Raw genomic sequence first — 19,453 nt, forward strand, 5'->3', positions numbered from 1 at the left:
TGCTGAGCGGTGTGTGTGTGTACCCATACAGGGGATCTCTGAGGGCTCTCACCTGGATGGGGGGGGGGGGGCTGGCTGGATAGCGGTGGTCCTGGGTCTTGTGTTTCTGTTATCTGGAGGTGCCTGTGAGGGTCTGCTGTGGTCTGGGGCAGCGCTGTGTATTTTTCACCTCATGGCATGGCCGGCAGCCATTTTAGGTGTGGGCATGGCAATTTGGGTGGCTGTTGGACCTAAAGAACTCTGTGATTGTACCAACTCTGCGTTTGGAGTACCTAGGCTTGCTGCTAGACTCCATGGAAGCGAGAGTTTTTCTCCCTTCAGATAAGCTGCAGACTTTCAAATCCGCAATAAAACTGCTGATGAACCACAGGTGGTCGTCGCTGCGCTTTTTGCATGCGAGTCCTGGGGCTCATGGTGGTCTCCCTGGAGGCTGTACCATTTGTCCAGTTCTACATCAGAGTCCTGCAGACAATCTCAGTTGTCCCTAGATCGTCAGATTCAGGTGAGCCAGTCAGTCAGAGAATCACTGATCTGGTGTCTGAAGTCCCTGGTGATTCAGGCCCGGAAAGTCGGTCCTACTTCTAAAGTGGACAGTGATCACACTGGCATTAAGCACTATTAAGGGGCAAATTTCAGCTTTGACTGTCTTTTTTTTTTTTTTTTTTTCAGTGACCCCTGGAGTCTCACTCATTAGTGAGTACCTTTGTTCATCATGTAGGGGTTCGTCATGTAGTCCCTCCGGTGCGTCCACCGTTACCCCCACGGGGTTTGGACCTGGTGTTATTGGCGCTTCGAAAACCGACGCTTGAAACTATCAGGGAGTTTCCCCTGTTGACTCTTTCCCAGAAAGTGGTCTTTCTAGTGGCCATCACATCGGCCAGGAGGGTTTCGGAACTGGCGGCCTTGTCTTGCAAGTCACCTTATCTGGTTATCCATAAGTATAAGGTGGTGTTGCGTTCACAACCGTCCTTTCTACCGAAGGTGGTCTCAGCTATTCACATTAATGAGGACATTGTGTTACCATATCTCTGTCCTAGGCGAAACACCCTAAGGAGGTGGCCCTTCGCGCTCTGGACGTGGTTCAGGCTCTGAAAGTGTATTTGTTTACCATAGCTCCCTTTCGGAAGTCAGACTCGCTGTTTGTCTTGGTAGCTGGTCCCAAGAAAGGCATGGCGGCCTCATCAGCCACCATTTCCAGGTGGATCAGACAGACTGTAGTACAAGCCTATGCCTTAAAGGGGCAGGTGCCCCTCTTCCAGTTACAGCCCACTCCACAAGGGCAATCGGAAACGTCTCTGGCCATCCGACACCAAACGTTAGTCACTCAGGTGTGTAAGGCGGCGACCTGGTCATTTGTCTACACGTTTATAAGTTCTACAAGGTAGATGTCAGTGCATCGGCTGATGCCTGTTTTGGCTGCAACGTTTTTCAGGCGGCTGTATAGTTGCAATTGAATATGCAATATTTTTTATTTTTTTCTGGTTTTTCGATAGAAACACAGTACCTTTAAGTTAATGCATTGTTGCATCACCTTCCGCAGGTTTTTTGTGCGGTTGTGGATAGTCACTCCTGTTGAGGGTACCCTGATTTTGTGGTGGATTTTTCCACGCACTGTTTTTTGTGGGTAAACTTTTACTAGTTTCCCACTTGCCATGGTGGATGAAGTTTTATGCTGTTTTCCCACCCCTGGTTTGCCACTGCTTGGGGACATCCCAATGGCCAAGAGAGGAGCTGTGTCGGGCAGTGAATATAAGAGAAAATAGGATTTTTTTTGTACTCACCGTAAAATCCTTTTCTCTGTAATTCACCGACCGACACAGTACCCGCCCCTCCTTTTATCTTTATGTTATACTGCTTGTTGATGTACTGAGGTCTGCTGGCAGACAGGAGGGTTTATACCTAAGGGACCGCCCCCTGGGCAGAACTGAGAGTTCTGAGTGTTGTATTACAACTTTTTGCCTAGTATTCTCCTAGATGTGAGGTAAACAACCCAATGGCTAAGAGAGGAACTGTGTCGGTCGGTGAATTACAGAGAAAAGGATTTTACGGTGAGTACAAAAAAATCCTATTTTTGCTGTCTCAAACAGCACAGGAGGTGATGAAGGCAGACATGGAATCCAGCCTAGGCGACAATCATGGCTCCTTCCATACATACAGCGGAGGGATGAGCAATAGTCATCCAGAGACAGGAAGTTTGCTATGTGCAAGGTTACCAGGTGAAAAAATAAATAAAACTAATGCAGCCACCACATCTAAGGACTAGCAAGCTGCAATACATTATATTTTTGTTTTTGAGTTTAGATATGCGTAATGCTTTCCTTACCCTATCTAAAACAAATTTATAAAAACATTTTTGGTTAGGGAATGAGAGCAGGCTTTCTTCCACTGGTGAAATGTGGCTTTTAAACACTTCTGCCAGATATAACAATACTCAAATTCATATCATATTTTCTTAATGCGTGTGACGGATAATAACACATCTACCTTTCTTCTCTGACACCAAAGGAGTGTTGACATTTACCACGCCTAGACAATGTGAGTGTCATTTACTAAAACTGGAGGGTGCAAAATCTGGTGCAGCTCTGCATAGTAACGAAGCGGCTTCCAAATGTTATTTTCTAAGGTTAATTGAATAAGCTGAAGTTAGAAGTTGATAGGCTACCATGCACAGCTGCACCAGATTCTGAGTGCACCAGTTTTAGTAAATCTCCCCGTGTGTCAATGTTCTGCCTTGATTTTCTTAACCAAAATGATTATGGCCTGTACTGAATTACTCAGATTACTCACACTTGTGATACATGGCATCCATATAGACACCAGCAGTATTGTGATTGCCCATATCATTATTAACTCTCTGCCTCCTCTGTATGCCCACCTTTGTCCACCATACTGTACAATACGGTCTATTTTCCATGAACAGTCACATTAGAAGACCAGTATTGCAAAGGATGGGTTGCAAGTTGGCACAGTCATAATAATAATTAGTAATAAGTAGAATGTAGAAAGTAGATGTTCCTGTCGTGGAAAAGAGGGATTGTTCAATAGTAGGATATTTTTTTCCAATGCTCCCTGGTACAATTTTACTTTGCTTGTGAAAATGAAATTAAACTTAAATGGGTGATACAATTTTTTAGATTATTTTATTTTCTGTTCTTTTAGGGCTCTTTGTCAAACTCAGCAATAGATGCAATAAGCAAAGACTTGAATGCATTCAGTGATGTCTGTGAGGCCTTAAACATTGTGGACATCTCACTGGGATTTTTGGCAACATCAGGAGGAGATCCAGAACTTTCATTAACAGAATATGTGAAAGATGTCTTACAGATGGGAGAACAGAGCAGCGCACATGTTCTCGAGGTAGATTCTTTGAAGTCACACTTCTTTTTGTACTGTTGACCAATTCAATTGACAGGATTTTATTACACCCATGGTACCTGTTGGAAAGATGTGTTCTCACCTCCTACCTTGGTGACAGCAAAGTGAGGGGTAGTCTACTCATTTGGACCCAGATAGTGATGCAAACTAGACCGGTTATAATCTTTATCCAATATATTCAAAACTGAAAAATAAAGTTTTTTTTTTTTTTTTTTTTTTACAACAGTACAATTATTATATAGGTCATTGAACCTAGCATTATATTATTTTTAGAATGGCCATATCTCTAAAAAAATGTAATCCGCTGTTAAATATGTAATTGAAACCACCATAAATACATTTGATGTAATAAACATGCCACTTGTCTTATTTTTTTTTTGTAGGCACTGAAACGCTGTCACTTGAAGAACACAATTGCTCTTTGGCAGCTTCTCACAGCATTGAAGTCACAACATCTTTTACATCTAAAGAGGGTAGGATGCTCATATCTTTTTTCTTAACCTCCCTGGCGGTACGATAATTTCGGATTTTAGGTGCTGAAATCGGTACCATTATTTTGCAAGAAAATTTGGTGTTTTTCTATTGTAGTCCTGTAATTCTTAGGAATAACTCACTTATATCTGTCCAAACCAGAGTCTAGCAGACATCCTGGGTATGATAAAGTTTGAAAAATGAAATTATAAATTATAATATAATAAATTATAAATAATTGTACCAAATAATAATATAACAATAATAAAAATGAATGTAATCAAAACAAAAAACACAGAAATTTGCTCAGTTGCAGAATTGTCGCTGTCATTACTTTTCAGTATTTGATGACGGATCTCCGCACAAATCGCTATCGCTCAATTCTGCGAGTGATTCTAATTTATTATCGCTGTTTTCTAGCTGGTCTAAAATAATTTTTGATGTAAAGGGACAGTTTTGGTTGCTATGGACAATCTCCAGTTTCCAGGCATAAAGAACCGTTTTTATTATATAAAACTGCATGCAGGACATTGGACAGACCACTAGGGACAAAGGGGATGTGAAATAATTACATACAGCAATGTAATCTGTAAGATTACATTATACTGTATGTATACTGCGTGTTTCACTTTTTGAATTTGGCACCGATCTCCGTCCCCGTGCGTCGCAACGCTCGCAGGGCATGGAGATCGGCGATGTGATGAATCTAGCGAGACACGGCTCGCTCGTACAGCGCGGGGACATCACTGGATCCAGAGGAGAAGGTAAGTAAGCGTCCTCCTGGATCCAGCGATGCGGTCCTGAGTCTGGCTCGGGGTTACCGCTTTTGGCATAAAAATTCCACCCCGAGTCAGACTCGGGAATACCGCCAGGGGAGTTAATAGAAATATCCAAAATATTCTTTCCAGCTAAATCAAAACAAGAAAACGTCTGGTCCCGATAGGATTAAAATCATGGCCTCTATAGAGGAGCTTGTATAAAACCACGGTTCAACATGATTGGGTGATGATGGGTGCTGTGATAGCGTTGGTCATTTCAGATTACAAATTATCTGTAGACATTCGATTTTCATCACTATTTACTGACAACTTCTACAGAATCGGGCACAGCCCAGGGTTTCTGGGGGGATTCCAGGATTGCACATATCTTTGGTTTTCCTTTGACAGGAAGAAACCAAATGAATTAGTGAGCTTGACATATTGAAGAAAAAGGTGTGTTCACTATGGGTATGAGTGGTGATGCAGGTCACATAAATATGCATTTTTGTAGGCAATGAGCATTTCTGTGCAAAGAGATCTTTCACTAACCTGCATCTACTGGCAATGGCTGGAGTAATTGCAGAACATCAAGGAAATGAAATTCTCTGTAACCAAGTATATTGTGATAATGTTTCAGGATCCATTTGAAAATGTGGACAAAGCATACAAGCAGGTACTTGGCAAGGAGGGAAAACGTGCACTTAATGTGTTCCTGGAGCAGAATGGCACCAACCGTTTCCTTCTGGAGCTGCATGAGATGATTGTGTTGAAATTAAGGAAGTCACAAAGTGCAGATGAATTCCGACCTTCTTGGACGTAAGTGACTCTTGGTTCTTGCTGGGATATTTTTTTTCTCTTAAGTCTAATATTGCTTAGACATGGGATGTCAACTGATCTGGTTAAAATCTATGGCAGTGCAATTTTGCCTAAGTTATTGTTTGTTTTTTTTAGAACGCTTCCCATCTACGTCTCTAAATGCTATATATAATCCATTCAAAAATATATAAATAAATTTGTATGGCATGCCAAACACCCAAGATTTAATAAATCTTTATTGTACAGGCCCCAGCCTCTCGGAGGCTTAGGCCTCCCTCACTTGTGGCGTTATTATCTGGCTGCCAGACTCGCCCAGACAGCTCCATGGCATGCCCCAGTGGCAGATATCCCTTGGCTATGCTTTGAAATGCACGCAGTATTCCCATAGAGTGTGTAATATAACTCCTCTTAACAATATCACAGGTCAGTCCCTGTATCTATGGTCCCTCTACCGTGCTAAATTCAAATTAGCCTCCTCTCTGGCACCTCTTTACTCCTTTTATAGGAGACCCCGACTTTCCTCTAGCCTTCTATCATAAGGACAGCATGGCCACATGAAGTTCCAAAGGCTTAATCTTTTTTGCAGCTTTCAAAGATGGCACACACTCTAAATCATTTGCCCAACTCCACACCGAATATAATATAGAGCCATCTGAGCACTACCGTTATCTTCAAATACTGCACATCTACTTGAGTAGAGGTTCACTATCATCACGTGTTCAGCATAACCAGTTTGAACTTATCTCACGCATATATAGATATCTGAACAGAGCATTCCTAGTACATAAAACTAACCCAATGACTAAATGGCAACTAGACACAAATCTCACGTTCTCCCCTCCTGAGTGGGAGGAAATGTTAGAAAATATGTTTAAGAACTCAAAATCGATGTCTACCCATGAAACTGCTATTAAATTGAATACCAGATGGTACATGACGCCCACTAAGCTTCACACCATCTACCCAACTGTATCTTCCCTGTGCTTTCGTGACTGCCTCAAACCCGGTTCCTTCCTCCACATTTTTTGGAGTTGCAGACACCTCAAGCCACTTTGGCAACAGGCGGCCACGAGAGGCTCTAAGATAGAAATATCTGATCTCTTCACAGTCATTTGGTATGTCTGACTTTAGTTTTGTATAGTGAATGTTTCAGTCTTGTTCTACCATCTATCCTTTGTTTTTAAACCAATGAGGGGCATACTGTAGGGTTATATTGACACTTGCAGGGGGATTGGATGTTGCAAAACATAGCCTGTACACCAGTTCAGGATAAACCCTCCTATTCCCATTTTTTTGCTAGAATCCTAGGATGCACAACTTTTCTTCAGCTCTGCTCAGAAAAGTCTAACCATTTTTGTGTATTTCTCTCTCCAATTATTTATTCAATCATGATTCCTTGATACATTGCTGCATACGTTGGTTTCTACATTGACAGCTATCCAGATCTGCCTTTCTGGACATTTGGATCTAGGGTGCAAGCAGCCTTCAGGCACTGGGCACTGCAAAAATCCATTTCCAGACTCTGTTCTGGAAACAACTGAGCTACAGAATGCTATTCAGGTCCAGAGACATTGGCATAGGCCCTATACTTGCCCTGTCTCTGAAAACTCTGTTAGGCTCATGGACTGACCACCAGGGCTACCTCATTATTTGCACTGCTAGACGTCTTTGAATCCTCTGCTCTGCTGGCTTTGCCAAAGAGGGGGTTAATGCTGAGGAAGTTAGAGCTAACATAATTTGCTGGGTGGAGTGCTGCGTGGACACCTTTTGTGATCTCTTGCCCGCCATTCAGCAATTGAGGTAGCATTGCCCTGCAGTTGCTCCTGCCTTGCAAAGAGCCATGTGGAACTTGATGCCTTCTGCCTGTCAACAGTGGCATTGTTCAACTTTGGCCATCTGATCCGCTGGCTACCGTCTGACCCAGCTTTCTGGGTTTTGTGAGTAATTAAGGCCTTGCCTTGTACACTGAGCTTAGTTGCATCACTGAAACATTGTTGCAACATGTCTATGTCTATACACAGAGGGGGGAGTCCCAGTGTAATGGATAGTCCCAGTTCCCACTCCCTACATTATTCTAGGAGTATTTACTCTGTGCCTTTTGTGGTCAAATTCACCTAGCCCTTCACGGTACTGCCCACTGAAGCTCTTGGCATGCTCAAACACCTTAATTTACAGAGTCGATTTCTGATCTTCCCCTAAAAGAGGCCAGGGCCTGGCTGCAGTTAAAATCTCTGACTCAGTCAGGTCCCCTCACTTTTTCTTTAATGAGATTGTTTTTGAGGAATCACAGTCCTCTGCCATAACCTCAAAATTGCAAGAGCCCACTTCTGCTCTATTTGATGTAGTATATACTCTATATCTGGAAGATCTGCCTGCAAAGACTTTCCTATTGCACCCACTCTTTGAGGTATTCCTCTGATGATTTGAAGCACTCCCAGAGGTCCTAACCTCTCCCTGAGCGCCTACTGAATTTGTTCTCTTTTTGAAGTAATGTGTAAAATAGTGGTTTATAACCACTGAGGATCTGTCACTGACCCACCTTAACAGGGAAACCACTAGGCCATTAGAGGTTGTTCTTACTTTTACAGATTCGATTGACCTGCAGCTACAATACTTCTTTAAGCCTAGGTTCGCATCTTTGTGGTTCTGTGCTGGCACATTTGCATGGGCACAATAGTCCATTCATTTAAATGGGCTGCTGTACCTGTGGGAATCGTGGGAAAAAACATCTCCGACTCTATTTTAAAAAACACAGCCGCACAGAACCGCATGGTGTTGCGGCAACATGTGCTTTTGCGCACCTGAAAGCGAGCATTGTTTTTCGATGCGTGGAGGTGCCATTAAGAATTAGTGGCATCCAACACACCTGCTAAATAGCAGCACATTTTGCCTGCAGGTAGGGAAACGTGCTAAACAAATCCATTTCCTGATGTAAGTATCCTTTAACGGTAACAAATAGTGCCTTAAGGTGTAGACCCTTCTTCTTTCACTGTTTTGCCAGCTTGTGGAAAAGGCCCTACTGGCGCACTTCCTTGGGTTTAACCAGGCAAATGTTCATCGTCATCATAAGTCTCCTGCACCATGGATTCTGATGCTGGGAACACAGTGGCACTTCTAGTTTTGTGACTCTGCAAAGCTTCAGGATAAGCAAGTTTTTTCAGGCAGGTTGTTCTCTAGGATTGTCTCAGGGATGCCTTCCTGCTATGTCTACATCCGAGTTGATTCTAGTCTCAGGTCTATCAGATATGTATTCCTCCTTGTTAGCTGGGGAGGAAATCTGCTTTTTAACCTCCTGCCTACTCCACGTGATGAAAGCTCTAATGTACCTTTCCTATTGGTAATGCTGACGCTATAGGATCAAATTTAGTTCTTTTGGAAGGTGCAGGAACCACCATTTACACCTTGGAGTTATCTCTAAGTCATTCTCAGAATTCTTCCTTGGATAGTCATTGCAATGGCATGGTGGATATCTGTCCTGTTAGCTCTTCCAGTGATGCACCCATTTTTTTCTTAGACTTTGGGGCCATGTAAGCGGTTGCTTTTGAAACTTCTTCAACCTAGAATGGCACTGGTCTTCCTTTACCAAGAATTTTTAAGTTTTGTATCCATTCCCAGTCCTTAGAGAGGTGTTCCCTCTTTGTGTGTCTCATGTTTCCCTGTTGGGAAATTTGTTGTTTCTGTCCCATATCCTGGTTTGATCAGATTCACCAGTTCCTTGCTATAGTCTTTTTTTTTTTTTTTTTTTTTAAGGGTTTCCCCAATGTTTTACATTTCTCTCTAGTTTGAGAATTCTTGTCTCAGTCATCATGCTTAGTTCCGATGCTTTTTCCACCTGGATCTTGTCATCTTCCTACTAGGGGTGTAAGGTCTCATCCAGTGGCAGTTTCAGACATTAGCCTTTCAGTGGCTCTTGAGGTAAACATAGTCCCGGGTTGTTCACATTGGGCCTGTTAGCAAAAGTTTTCTGTTGCCTACCCCTCAGCTGGACAGCTTCCTGTAACCCTCAATGAACAAAAAAAAAAATGGTATTTTTATACTCACCTTAAAATCATTTTCTTGGTGTACTTTGAGGGGTATGGGGCTCCACACCTCTATATTTATAGTCATGCTCTGGTACTACGTTCTACACAACTGAGGCATTCTGGGAATAGAAGGGGTTACCCTGGGATTGCCTGCATACTTTTTTTTTTTTTGTTTTCTAGTTTCCAATCCTTTTGTTGGTAGCAGTGTAACCCAGATCGTATATGACATCCTGTGTCCCTCAATGATCCCCAAGAAAAGGATTTATTTTTTTTCTGAAATTTTCAGTTTATGACACAAAAACACTTATGCAGGCAGTGCAGACCATTCAGGAGTGCACCACTCTGCACATGAAAAAGAAAATATAGGTACAGAGTGCCAAGCAAAAGGTTAAACTAAACCACTTAACAAGTACAGCTTGTGTGAGTATATGGCTCGTGCTGAAAAAAAAGCAGATGTCCCCTATACCATGACCTTTCAGCAGCTCAAGCACCTAGAGATATATGTGGCTTTCAGAAGTGTAGGATTATCCTCCAGGGCAGGAAACTAACATCAGGAAACAATAGAGCAGCATCAAAGTGAATCTGCTATTGAAGCAGTGGTGGCACTTCCTATCCATTTCGCTCATACTCCATAATTTTTTTTTAAAACAGCCGCTGAAGGCATAAGTATCTTTGTACATGGGCAAGGTGGAATTCACCAATTGTTGCCAGAACTGGACTGTGGGGGGGGGGGGCTTTCTCCAGTTCAAAGCAATTGCTTGCTTTTCTGGGCATAGAATAGGAGCAGACCTAAAAGGGTCCTTTCTGCTGTGGTGGGAACTATTTCTTCCACTAGACCCAGCAAACAAATCTTGGAACAAGGGAAAGGGAGGTGCCTGCCACTGCATGAATAAAATGTCAACATCTGCCAGTATTGCGAGATAGCCTAGCAATCCCAAAACACTTATATAAACCCTCCATCTGATGAGAACATTATCAGTAGCCCGGAGAAGTTTGTGGAGGTGATAAGGCGTAAAGTAGGGCCTATACAAGATCTTGATTTGATCCAGTCTGTCTCTGATTGAAATAAGTTGCTTGAATGGATAGTCCCAAATATCGGCCCAGTCATCATCGTCGAGAACCGGGATATCCCTCAGCCATTTCTGTCTGAGGCTTGACAGGTTTGGTAAGGACTCCATCAAGAGATACTCGTAAATCACAAGCGGGTTTATCTAAGTCATTAGAACAAAGTAATAATTCCAAGTCGGAGCATTCCACCTCAATTTTTTAGAGACAAACTGGCAACCACAGGCATGGGAAACCTGCAGGTCCAAGAAAAGGATTTTACAGCGAGTACAAAAAAACGTATTTCATCTTCCTTGCAGTCCCCCTGGCCTTCCTTTATAGATCCCCCTGTTTTTCTTATCTTTCCTGATACAGAATGTTAGTTATTTTTTACCAGTTGTATAGAGTTCCCCAATCCAGACATGTATTTATATTCAAATGCGTATTCCAAATGCTATTGCTATCTTCATGAATCAGTGTGGCCGGATAAGTTAAAGTGGTTGTAAACCCTTACAAACCACTTTGACCTACAGGTAAGCCTAGATTAAGGCTTACCTGTAGGTCCAAGAAATATCTCCTAAACCTATACGGTTTAGGAGATATTGACAAAAAGATAGCCACGGCTGTCTACGGCGCATGCACCGTAGACAGCGGCATGCAGGCACACTGGGCAGGCCTCAGATCGCAGCGATATGCCGCTCATGTCGGCTCCTTGTGCATGTGCGGGAGTGACGTCATTGCGAATCACAGCGCCGGAGCAGCGAGACCCCCACTCCCCCACATTTACGCATGTACAGGGGTACCTACGCCTGAAAACATTGATTGCAAAACATGTTACATATTGCCACACATGCTGGAATGAGAGCAATAATTCTAGCACTAGACCTTCTTAACCCTACTCCTAAGGACCTATAGTTGGCTTTTAAAGTGTTGCTTATGAAAAAAATAGGATACTAAGGTTTGACATATTGGGTGCAACCTCGGCTTTCATATTTTACCAAAAAATTGGGTTATTTATTGCGTTTTTGTGCATTTAAAATTAACCTTTAATGTGTTTTTTAATGAACTATTGTGTTTCCTAGACTTTTGCGGTAATATCATGTGACATAAAAAATTGGAATTACCACTATTTTAGTGGGAGTCTATGCCCGGAAGTGGGTGCAAATACCTGTCTTAGACAGGTATCTGCACCCCCTCCCCCCTGAAAGGTGCCAAATGTGACATCGGAGGCGGGGGAGGGTTCAGAAAAGTGGAGGTTCAATTTTTGTGTGAACCTCCGCTTTAAGTGATTGTATAAAGTTGTGCAAAAAATGAAAAAATGTCTCTGGCTGTGAAAGAGTTAAAGGATACGTTCACCTTCCGGAATATGTTACATGCTTCTAGATTGTAAGCTCTAACGAGCAGGGCCCTCTGATCCCTCCTGTATTGATTTGTATTGTAAGTGTACTGTCTGCCCTCATATTGTAAAGCGCTGCGCAAACTGTAAGCTTTGTTAGTTAAAAAAAAAAACTGGCTCCTAACTTTTTAGCTGGCTTCCAGATTCGTCAAGCCCTGCATTAATATAATATCCCTCCATCCCTCTCTGTCGTCAAATGATACTAATGATAACATTTGTGATTGCAGCTTAAAGGAAGTGATGGGTCCGTTTCTCGATGATAAAGGTGTTTCCTTCCCAGAACTGGAGAATGACTTCCCCGAACAAATTGCACTAGCTCACTGCATTGAAGTGTGGAAGGTTACTGCCACTAAGAAATGGAATCGTATTTAGAAAGGGAAAATCGTGGCTATGAAGTCTGTGTCCTGCATTCCAAGACATTTTATTGCTACTGCTAACTCAGGCTATTTTGTATTTTTTTTTGTTTTGTTTTGTTAAAAAAAAAGATATATAGATGTCTAGATATGCACAGGATGCATAATAGAATATACAGTAATAGTTGTATGTGATATACTAGGTAAAAAGGAAGTAATGACCAATAGCTTAAAATTAGTGCAAAATAGAATGCTGCCATTTTGAATTTTAACAAGCTTAAAGCTTGTCTACAATTTAGAGTTTAGTGCTGCCTTTTAGATATATAGAAAGCATCTGTAGTTTATGCATTAGATAGTGTTAGGTTAGATTACATTTTCTATTTACTGCCCATGTGCATGCCACTGTCCTTCAGTTATAAAGATAAAAACAATGGACGGCCAGCAGTACAATAGAAGCTGAAGGCATCCAATGTGTCCTCACAATGCAGGGACATTTTCATTCTTTAACAGCTGAAGGCTGCAAATTACCAGTGCCTGGTAAGGCAAGTGTGGCAGCGGTAAAGCTGTATGAATAGAGCCTGGCTCTATGTCTTTGTTTTTTTAATAACTCAGGTATAAAGATATGCTATGCTTACCAATTACAGACCAGAACTAAACCCGCAGTCGGCACAATTTTGTACTTTTCAAGGAACAAACATATTTTACTGGCTAATTGGAACCTAACATTGAATATGGTTTTGTAAAATTAAGCTATGTGCTTGTCATTCCTAAGACCTATAAACCAGGTTTTCCTAAAATATATCCAATTTTTTTTATTATTAAGTTGAAAGTAAGGTTTTTGTATTTTACTGTTTCATAAAGTTCAGAACATTTCCTGGGAAAGGGTAAAACTATGAACCCACTATGATTTAGCCAGAAAGTCCATTGAAAGGCTATAGGCATATACATCGTAATTATTCCTAGAACATGTTTAAGCATGTTCATAAACATTTTGCAAAATCCTTGATAATGCTCATAGTGCAGTAAACCTTAATAACCAACCAGGAATCATATGAAACTTGTTGCAGTTTATTGCACTTGTAACATTACCATTGCTTTTTGCACATACCAAAGAAACCTCAGTATTTGTTCACACATTTCCTGGCTAATTCCAGTTTTACATATGCACTGTGCTTCATGCAATTGATACTGATGGCATAATATGACAAATTTGTCATATCTACACACCACGTTTACACATGTAGCTGATATATAGCTATGCATAGAAGGGTTTACACTTGAAAGTGCTAGGTTTATCTATTTTATTGTTAAGTCATTAAACCGCTCCAGCAGGCTACCTGAACTGGGTACATGAAGGTGGGACCTAGCTATTCACAGGACAAATAGTATAACTTTTTACATTTTAGCATACTATGTTACTTTAAATTGCTTTGTGCCAACAAAACATGTATAATTCCAGTTACTGTCAATAAATGCAAAGATTCTTTGTTTTGTTGTATTATTTAAAGGAAACAGACATGTCATTTAAGTGGTACTTATGGAGAAAATAAAAAATCTCATATACAGTATCTCACAAAAGTGAGTACACCCCTCACATTTTTGTAAATATTTTATTATATCTTTTCATGTGAAATGAACACTGAAGAAATGACACTTTGCTACAATGTAAAGTAATGAGTGTACAGCTTGTATAACAGTGTAAGTTTACTGCCCCCTCAAAATAACTCAACACACAGCTATTAAAGCAGAGTTCCACCAAAAATGGGGGGGGGGAACTAGATACCTGTAAAATACAGGTATTTGCTCCCACTTCTGGCGATAGATCGCTGCAGAATACGCAGCGATCTACGCCATATCCAGCCCCTTCTCTGTCCCCCTGCTGTCTTCTGGGAGACACATAGGTCCCAAAAGACAGCAGAGACCAGTCAAGACACGCAGCGTGACGTAGGGAACCAGGCTGTGAAGCTGCAAGGTTTCACTTTCTGATACCCTTACGTAAGATGCCGGTGCCTGCACCTGGGAGCCGAAGGATGGATCAGCTTCGGGTAAGGACATCACAGGCGCCCAGGAAAGGTAAGTGTCCTTATTTAAAAAACCACTGCCAACAAAAGTGAATACACCCCTAAGTGAAAATGTCCAAATTGGGCCCAATTGGCCATTTTCCCTCCCCGGTGTCATGTGACTCGTTAGTGTTATAAGGTCTCAGGTATGAGTGGGGAGTGGGTGTATTAAATTTGGTGTTAAACAAGATATTTGGGGGCACACCCTAAAAGATTAATTAAAGATGGTGCAGCCATAAGACCATAGAACAGAACAAAATATTACAGTGCACACATGCAAAAAATACATTTACCTCCTACAAGGCTATTTAAAACACCTAACATTTTTCAAAAAAAAAATCAAAAAATATGGGGATTTGGTATATTTGCTATAGGGTGCTTAAGCCCACTTACTGTAACAAAGTACCCCATGGTTATTTGATAATGTTTTTTGAAAATGTTATGTTTTAAATAGCCTTGCAGGAGGTAAATGTCTTTTTTGCATGCGTGCACTGTAATATTTTGTACTTTTTTTAATTGGTGTTATCGCTCACACTCTTATCATACTGGTCACTGGAAGGTCAACGTGGCACCTCATGGGAAAGAACTCTCAGGATCTGAAAAAAGAATTGTTGCTCTACATAAAGGTGACCTAGGCTATAAGAAGATTGCCTGGACCCTGAAACTGAGCTGCAGCACAGTGGCCAAGACCATACAGCGGTTTAACAGGACTGGTTCCACTCAGAACAGGTCTCGCCATGGTGGACCAAAGAAGTGCACGTGCTCAGCGTCATGTCCAAAGGTTGTCCGTGGGAAATAGGTAAAAAAGAAAAAAATTGTTGCACTATGTAGCAAAAGAACAAGAAGGCAGCAGCTAACACAATATTGCTGGACACAATACAAAGTAATAAAAGGTTTCAGTGTAGCGCTTAAAGAGATACAAAGTCCATAAATATTATTATATGGTGTAATCTTCAAGTGAAGAAAAAATTAATCTATGTCAGTCCAAAGAAGTGAGAAAAGGAGACCATCACCAGCACCCAACAACACTGACTCTTACCATCAGTGCATATTGTATATGCACATAGGGCACATTCCTGGACAATCAAATTCCCCAATCTCCTCCTTATCCTGACTCAGCAATCCAATCCACAATATATCGTCAAGTGGCACGTACAAAGATCTTAGCTCCACCACACTCCAACAGATATATTCCCAAATAATAGTTTAATGGCCATCTGTTTTGTGGTCGCTCAGGTGCCTATCTAATCAGTTTTTGAAATTATTATCGATGCTCCCTGCTGAAACCTCTGCCTATACCAGTGTTTCTCAACTCCAGTCCTCAGGGCATCCCAACATATTTGGGAATATATCTGTTGGAGTGTGGTGGAGCTAAGATTCATGTACATGCCACTTGACAATATATTGTGGATTGGATTGCTGAGTCAGGATAAGGAGGAGATTGGGGAATTTGATTGTCCAGGAATGTGTCCTATGTGCATATACAATATGCACTGATGGTAAGAGTCAGTGTTGATGGGTGCTGGTGATGGTCTCCTTTTCTCACTTCTTTGGACTGACACAGATTAATTTTTTCTTCACTTGAAGATTACACCATATAATAATATTTATGGACTTTGTATCTCTTTAAGCGCTACACCGAAACCTTTTATTACTTGGGAAATAGGTGTATGAGTGCTGCCAGCATTGCTGCAGACATTGAAGGGTCAGAGGGTCAGCCTGTCCATGCTCAGACCATACGCCACACACTGCATCAAATTGATCTGCATGGCTGTCATCCCAGAAGGAAACCTCTTCTAAAAGATGATGCACACAACATGGGCACTCGAGTCATAGCCTCTCTGGACGCAGAGAAGGCTTTTGATTCGGTGGAGTGGGCCTACCTCTGGGAAGTGCTCCGGAGGTTCGGGCTAGGTCCTAAATTTCTAGGTTGGTTACGGTTGCTTTATGGGAGTCCGAGGGCCAGGATTCGCACAAATGACACCCTCTCCGATTTTTTTTCTCCTCCAGAGGGGCACCAGGCAGGGGTGCCCGTTGTCACCCAGCCTTTTTGCTTTGGCCCTTGAGCCCTTGCCGATTTTAATTAGAGACTCGGTGGCGGTTAAGGGTCTTCGTGTGGGCCCTCTGGAGGAGAAAATATTGCTTTATGCAGATGATGCCCTGTTGTATCTGGAGGATGCGGGGGCCTCGCTGCAGGCTGCCCTAGCTATTTTCACCGAGTTTGGCAGATATTCGGGCATCCAGATCAATTGGTCTAAGTCTGTCTTATTCCCTCTGGACTCACAGGCGAGGGCGGTGCAGACACCGTCCCCGCTGGTTTGGGTAGAAGAGTTTAAATATCTGGGAGTGTTGGTCGCGAGGGAGACTCGGACGTTTCGCCGGCTTAACCTTCAACCCCTGGTGGCGAAATTTAAGGACCATTGTGTTAAGTGGAAAGATTTACCCCTGTCCCTACTGGGTCGGATTAATATTTTCAAGATGATGTTCCTCCCGCGCTTTTTGTACATGTTCCGCAACTGCCCGGTGTGGCTCCCTAGCTCTTTTTTTAGGGAGCTGGAGGGATATCTGAGCACTTTTCTGTGGAGTGGCAGAGCCCCTAGACTGGCTAGAGCTACCCTGCAGCTGCCGGTCAGGTGCGGGGGCTTGGCTTTGCCGAACTTGCAGGTGTTTTATTGGGCGGCGATTTTAGTGTCGGTGCGATGGTGGTTTGAACAGTCGGGGGATAATGCGGCGGTGGGACTGGAGGCGGCGGCCTTGGGTTCTATGCGAGAGCTCGGGAATCTGGTGTACAGGGGTCCTAGGGCGTATCGTTCTCTCCCGTCGGCTACTGCGACGACCCTGCGGGCCTGGGCGGTGGCTAGAAGGCGTTTTCTTCGGGAAGATCGATACTCGCCCTTTATTCCGTTGTGGGGTAATCCGAGTCTTCCCCATTTCCAGTCGATTCCGGACCCGCAGCTGTGGGCCCGATACAATATTCGGACCCTCAGGGATATTTATGCCGAGGGGTCCTTACTGCCCTTTAGGAGTTTAGTGGAAAGATCGGGGCTTCCTGGGTTCATGTTGTTTCGTTACTACCAATTGCGACATGCGGCCAGGGCACAGTTTCCCGGGCCTATTGTGCTGTGTGCGGACCCCGTAGAAGATGCCCTGGCGCAGGAATCTCTCACAAAGACCCTTACCACGTTGTATCAGGTTCTGTTGCGCTCCGATTCCCCTAGGATGAATACCCTCTGGGACAAGTGGCAGGCGGACATCCCTGGTTTGGATAGGCAGGATTGGGAGGAGTGTTTCGAGGATGGGTCCCGGCTGCTGATCTCCTCAAGGGACCGGTTGATACACACGAAATTTTTACACCGTGTATACTTTACGCCGCAGAGGCTGCACAGAATTTATCCTCATCGGTCCCCGGAATGCCCCAGGTGTCATTACCCTGAAGGCACTTTTCTGCACATGTTTTGGGACTGTCCCCGAATTGCTTGGTTTTGGAGGGATGTTTTTGACCGTATAAACATTCGCCTGCAACTGACGATTCCTATGACGCCTGAGTTCGCCCTCCTGGGGATTCAGGATGAGGAACAGCGTCCTCAGTACAGTAAGCTGTTGCTCTCCCTCCTGGTGTTTTACGCCCGGAGGGAGATCCTTCGGCATTGGATATCGTCCTCTCCCCCTACGGTGGAACTGTGGGATGCTGCGGTTAATGCTGTCCTCCCCCTATACAAATTGACTTATCTGGTAAGAGGGTGCCCGCAGAAGTTTGACCGGGTATGGTTACCTTGGGTGGAACAGTTTTGATTTCTTGAAATGTTGAAGTTGAGCCTCCCCACCCCCCCCCCCCTTTCCTCCGTACTGGTATTTTTGGTAAGGGTATGTTGGGGGTTTGTATGTGAGCTTGCTGTATGGGCACACTCCTTTTTCTTTTTCATGTGCAATTTTGCTGTTCTGGCTCATTTGTTATGTTATAGTATTTTTGGATTACTTCTGTGCTGTACCAGTCTGCTGAGATGTATGCATATTGCTTGCTATGTTCTGTCTTCTCAATAAAACCAACCGTGTTGTTAAAAAAAAAAAAAAGATGATGCACAAAAAGGCCCGCAAACAGTTTTCTGCAGACAAGCAGACTAAAGCCGCGTACACACGGGCGGACTGTCTGGCCAACTAAGTCCGTCAGACAATCCGACAGACAGTCCGTCCTACTTTTGAATGAACGGACTTGACCACACACGATGAACAGACAGTCCGTTGAAAGCTTGCGCGATGACGTGTACAGCACGTACGACGGGACTAGAAATACGACGTCCAATACACTGCAATGCAACCTTCGGCCGTGTAAATCCTTTCTGAGCATGCTTAGTCCGTCCAACTTGCCTACTCACGAGCGGACTGTCCGCTGAAACCAAAGTTGGACGGACAATATTACGGAAATTCCGAAATACTTAGTCCGCCAGACTGTCCGCTGAAAAAAGCGGACTAAGTTGGACAGACAGTCCGCCCGTGTGTACGCGGCTTAAGTACATAGATTACTGGAACTAGGTCCTGTGGTCTGATGAGACCAAGATAAACTTATTTGGTTCAGATGGTGTCAATCGTGTGTATCGGCAACCAACTTAGGAGTACAAAGGCAAGTGTTTCTTGCCTACAGTTAAGCATGGTGGTGGAAGTGCCATGGTCTGAGGCTGTATGAGTGCTGCCGGCACTGGGAAGCTACAGTTCATTGAGGGAACCATGAATGCCAACATGTACTGTGACGTACTGAAGCAGAGCATGAGTCCTCTCCTTTCGGAGACTGGGCCACAGGGCAGTTTTCCAACATAACAACCCCAAACACACCTCAAAAATGACCATTGCCTTGCTAAAGAAGCTGAGGGTAAATATGATGGACTGATCAAGCATGTCTCTAGACCTAAACCCTATTGAGCATCTGTGGCGCATCCTCCAGTGGCAACCAGTGAAGCTCTGGTGAACTCCATGCCCAGTGCTGAAAAAATAGGATTTTTAAAACCGCTTACCTGTAAAATCCTTTTCTTTGATGTGCATCAGGGGACACAGTGCCATAGTATATACTATGTGGGTTATATCGGACTAACATGTGCTGGACACTGGCACGCCCCTAAGGTGTGTACTCCCCTATATGACCCCTGTCATTACTGGGAGTCCTCAG

The 19,453-nt window shown here is 43.2% G+C and overlaps 1 protein-coding gene across 4 annotated transcripts in view; it reads left to right on the forward strand.

Moving 5' to 3' along the window:
* LOC143964534 (E3 ubiquitin-protein ligase RNF213-like) overlaps positions 1–13,721 on the forward strand; it is a 582,447-nt gene extending 568,726 nt beyond the window's left edge. For all 4 annotated transcript variants that reach the window (XM_077474318.1, XM_077474320.1, XM_077474317.1 and 1 more), the window contains exons 64-67: positions 3,160–3,357; positions 3,759–3,848; positions 5,242–5,420; positions 12,110–13,721. In XM_077474318.1, the coding sequence (XP_077330444.1) occupies positions 3,160–3,357; positions 3,759–3,848; positions 5,242–5,420; positions 12,110–12,254 (612 nt within the window). In that variant the 3' untranslated portion in view covers positions 12,255–13,721. The remainder of the gene's footprint in view (positions 1–3,159; positions 3,358–3,758; positions 3,849–5,241; positions 5,421–12,109) is intronic.
* The last annotated feature ends 5,732 nt before the right edge of the window (positions 13,722–19,453 follow it).

The sequence above is a fragment of the Lithobates pipiens genome, unplaced genomic scaffold, assembly GCF_037356315.1.
Source record: "Lithobates pipiens isolate NorthernLeopardFrog02 unplaced genomic scaffold, aLitPip1_a1.2 Scaffold_8, whole genome shotgun sequence".
Lineage (NCBI taxonomy): Eukaryota > Metazoa > Chordata > Amphibia > Anura > Ranidae > Lithobates > Lithobates pipiens.